Below are 5,054 nucleotides of genomic sequence, written 5' to 3' on the forward strand. Positions count from 1 at the left end.
ATGAACTCATCCTGATAGTGTCACATATCATTCCGGCCATACAAGTGTACAACTCCCTTGAATTAGTATATCAAGCGCCTCCCTGGAGCTGGTAAGGCTGAAATTCATTTGCAGTAACATTTAGAAACTTTGGCAGCTTTTTGGATCTGCTCCTTGTGGTACAAACCTTCTACCAGCGGCGACAAATATTATGAATTCGGTAACAAGTTGCTAACACTGGCCCTTCTGAACAGATCTAGGGCATTCAAGAGTGATGCATCAGTTACTGTATGCTTAGACAGTGTAGTTACTACTGCCCATTTTTCCATGGACACTCCAGAAAACAACATGCTTAAAGGACAAATAAACAGAGGATCATCCAAAGACAAAACGACTGTTTTAAGGGATTACTTTTTGTTGAACAACGGTATATATTAATGTAATGGTAGTATAAAACAGATCGCAGGCACTAGAATATACAACAGCAGTGCATCATACAAGCAGCCAATATTTTTGACGAAAACGACGAGGAAATGTGTGGAAATCGTAAAAGTGCATGTTATTATTAAGAAAAATAGTCACTTAAATCTCATCAGCTAGAGGCCTTTCTAAGTTCCCATAACCCCAGCAATTGTAGGCTATCAGGAATTGGTCCTCTTTCTCTCTGTATTTGTTTCAGAGATGTGCAACTGAACTTATTCAGTCGCCATCAAGCAACATAGTACGTGTTCTAGAATGTAGTGATCTCAGGTGACATAACCCACTAGAGGAATATGCTTTTTTAGCTAGATAAGCTGGAAATTTGGTTTGGTGGTACTTGGCTTACACAAATATCTGAACCTGACCTCATACTACGCAGCAACACGTAAAATACAGGTTGGGGATACTCCTTGGCTTCTTCTCATCTTGCAACTCTGACTTTTAAGAGTTCCTAGTAACCAGACCAAGTGAATTTGTCAGATTCAAATGAGCAGTAAATATAATACGGAGGATTCATCCCACCACACAAATGTAAAACTTAAAAAAAACGGAGATATGAAACTACATAGCATTGCAAAATCATGAACTTTGGGATTTGGTATTACTTGACATACACATATGTCTGAACCTGAAATCATACTACGTGACAGGTAAAGTGCAGGTTGGGGATGCTCCACGGCTTCTTCTCATCTTGCAACTCTTGACTTTTAAGAGTTTCAAGTTACCAGACCAAGTGAATTTGTCAGATTCAAATGAGCAGTAAATACAATACAGGGGATTCATCCCAACACAGATGTAAAACTACATAGCATTGCAAAATCATGAACAGGCCGACAGAAATCGTGAACGCTGGGATTTGGTATTACTTGACATACACAAATGTCTGAACCTGAAATCATACTATGTGACAGGTAAAATACAGGTTGGGGATGCTCCACGGCTTCTTCAGCTTGCAACTGACTTATTAAAACAATGCCAAGTGAATTTGTCAGACAAACAATTGGTAAATACAACAATTCGTCCCACCCCGCAGATGCAAAACTCCATATAACAATGCAAAATCATGAACAGACGGGCGGACAACAGAGAAAGAATTTACTGTAAGTCAGAGAGATTTCTGACATTTTTCTTAAAGCAGAACAGAACATTACTACATCGACACCATTACCCAAACAGCGAACACTAATTCTACTACGAAGCACTGGACAGTAATCGACTAAGCCTTCTTGGGGGACTTGGGGGACTTGGGGGCCTTCTTGGGCGACTTGGGCTCCTTCTCGGCCGTCTTCTTGGGGAGCAGCACGGGGTTGATGTTGGGCAGCACGCCGCCATGCGCGATGGTGACGCCGGCGAGCAGCTTGCCGAGCTCTTGGTCGTTCCGGATGGCGAGAAGCAGGTGGCGCGGGATGATGCGGGACTTCTTGTTGTCCTTGGCGGCGTTCCCTGCGAGCTCCAGAAGCTCGGCGGCGAGGTACTCCAGGACGGAGGCGAGGTAGACGGGGGCGCCCATGCCGACGCGCTGCGCGTAGCGGCCCTTCTTGAGGAAGCGGCCGATGCGACCGACGGGGAACTGCAGCCCGGCCTTGACGGACCGCGCCACCGCCTTCTTCCTGGGGCCGCCGCCGAGCTTGCGCCCCACCACGTACTTCTTCGCCTTGGAGACGGCGCCGGTGGCAGAGGCGTCCATGGCGACTGGCTCTGGTTGGAGGAGGTGCGGAGAGATTTGGCGCGATGGGGGATTTGAGAAGGCGGGAGTGTATTGTGTTTGGACGACGGGTTTGGGCAGATATTTAAACGGCGCGGGAAGGGGGCAGTGTGGGGCCGTCGATCCGTGCGAACGGGCAATGGACGGTTGGATCTGTGACGAATGGACGGCTGCGATGCGGGCAGAGATGCCCCAGCTCAGCCTTGTGGGCTGCGGCCCGGTTAGAGCCCCGCGCCGGCCTAATTAATAACTTTATGGACGTAAAGCGGCACACCTATGTCTCGCTTACTATGAGACGGAGAAAAGTATATTTTCACTACTTTTTTTTGTTTCTTGGTCTGTTTTCATTAATTACTTTTTTGTTCAACACATGCCTAAATTTTTCCACTAAATCATGTATATTTTCAGTGTACATGTTACACATTTTATAAATATACAATGTACATTTTTCCTCAAATACATTTTTTGAACACTTATACGAATACACGGTCAACTTTTTATTGGGAACATTTTTTTAATAGCAATAAACATTTTTTTCACACACAATGTACATTTTCCAAATTCATCAGGACTTTTTATATACATGCTTGATATGGTTTTGATGTCCACTTTATTTAATGTACCTTGTACATTTCCCGTGTACATAACATTTTGTAGTAGATATTTATAATTTTTAAAATAACAGATTTACATTTTAAAAATAACTGATTTCCATTTTAAAAATATGTGTTTTGAGTTCTATTGATTGTGTTCATACATATCGAACATTTTTTATACAGTAGGAATTTTTTATATACTCTTTAAAAAATACAGGATTAGTTTTTGTCAGAATTTGTATTGATGTCTACTTTTTCCATACAAATTTTACATTTTTAGTATACCAAAGATACATTTTTATTATGCACCTTTAATTTTTTAAATACATGATTAACATTTTTTTTCCAATTTATATATTTTGATGCCTACTTTTTTCATACAGATTGCACATCTTGCATATAAATAAGAAACACTTTTCTTATACACGTTAACAGTTCTCAAGTACATGACTTTTTCAAATATGCATTTCGATGTCTATGTTTTTAAACATATTGTACATTTTTTATACGCATGAAACATTTTTTTATGCGTGTTTAATATTTTCAAACACATGATTATCATTTTTGTATACATTATGCATTTTTCATATACAGGTTACAAAAATTTTATTGGCATTAAACATTTTTCAAATACATGATTAACATTTTTCAATGGTATGAACATTTTTCACCCGAGTTAATCGTCCAACACCAAGCTAGAACCCGACAGTCACCTGCCAGGAAGAAAACAACTAAAGCCTACGCCGAGCATGGTGCTCGCCCGAGTTAATCATCCAATGTGGAGTCGTGTGCAGGTTGGGCAAAGGATTGCGCCCTTCAACGATTTAATTTCTGCAAACATAAGTTTTAAGTATTTCACCGACGAAGCTTTGTTTGTCTTAAGAGTGGATTTCATGTTTTTGAATAATGCCAAAGATACATAGATGGGATATCTGAGTTACAGTTTATAGCTTGGGTTCAGCCAAACCTTTTCCAATTCATAAACAAAGAGACACACTCTTGTAGTTTCGAGGGCACATACACCCATCGGCATAATCTCCGGAACGGTCCACCATCTCTTTTGACATGGGCATAGTGTTGGTCTATGGACTCTATTGTTACCGAATTGTCGGCCTTCTATATTTCTGTTTTGTCAGACTGCTGGTGTTTGACTGTGTGCGTCCAAGTTATGCAGAGGCAGGGTGATACTTGTAATGCTTTGTATCCACTTGATGCTACTTTTTGAGATAATAAAAGCGTCCTTTATAATAAAAAATACACCTGGCAGCATAATTCAGTTTTTTGTACTATGTCTTTGGTTATGGAAGATACTCTTTCCAAGTCTTAATCACGTGAACTCTCATCTCATGTCAAGACATACAGAGTTCTTGATTATATGCATTAATTTGGTCTCTTGGGGACAAATAGTACACTTGTTTCATTTGCAGCGAGAAGGTGGGTGCTAGACTGTTAGCTATCTCCTATGATTTGTAATTATACCAAGAATATTAATTGCTCACTCGTCTATATATACACTCATTCACTCAATTATTTCAATTCACCTTCTTCACTCTGTCAATGTCATTGTACTCCATATCGATAAAGATAAGGTACGTGAATGAACTATTCCCAATATCGTGTTGATATAGAAGCATAGGCATATATGCTTAACTTGAAGGACAATGAGACAGAACCTTGAGAATAGAAGGCGTCGGGAAGAAAATTTAGAGTCCTTTGGGGCTCCAAGGTAGGTTAATTTGTACGTGAAGGGTTCTTTCTACTTTCTATCTCTTTCATCACTCGGTACTGCATAGTGCATACCAGTAATGACTCTTAGACTGAAGCGTCCCTTCTTGAGTTGCGTCTGGAATTGTATCCCTCCATCGTACAGATGCCTTGTACGTATGTAATAAAGGAAGTAAAAACCCTTGCTTCAGGACTTGTTAGCAAACCCATGATCAATCTCACGACTTGAGCAATCCAAAGGCCCAAACAAGATTTTGACAACTAAAGGCCATGATCAAACAATAGTGGCACTACCAAATTCAGTGATAGGAAGGTTGGGTTCAATTTAGACTTTACCCTTTAAATTTTTTATTCTTAGTACAAGTTCAAGGTTTCAAACAAACTTTCTACCTTTTCTACACGTTTGATGATAAGCTGTTTTAAGCAATGTCGGCAACCAAAATGGTTCTCTCTTTTTTACTTACAACTTTGTCCGTGCTCTTTCAACACCATAAAGTGGACATGCGAAGCATCTATCTCCTACAAAAACCTATGTCATAATGGGACAAAGCAAATGTACAAATGAACTA

The 5,054-nt window shown here is 40.3% G+C and overlaps 1 protein-coding gene across 1 annotated transcript; it reads right to left on the bottom strand.

Annotated features, from left to right (window-relative positions):
• Positions 1-1,553: 1,553 nt before the first annotated feature.
• LOC125506137 (histone H2A-like) lies at positions 1,554-2,223 on the bottom strand. Its single transcript, XM_048671001.1, has one exon. The coding sequence runs from the start codon at positions 2,144-2,146 to the stop codon at positions 1,676-1,678; it is 471 nt and encodes a 156-aa protein (XP_048526958.1). The 5' UTR covers positions 2,147-2,223; the 3' UTR covers positions 1,554-1,675.
• Between the last annotated feature and the right edge of the window lie 2,831 nt (positions 2,224-5,054).

Source organism: Triticum urartu, chromosome 5 (genome assembly GCF_003073215.2).
Source record: "Triticum urartu cultivar G1812 chromosome 5, Tu2.1, whole genome shotgun sequence".
In the NCBI taxonomy this organism is placed as follows: Eukaryota; Viridiplantae; Streptophyta; class Magnoliopsida; order Poales; family Poaceae; genus Triticum; species Triticum urartu.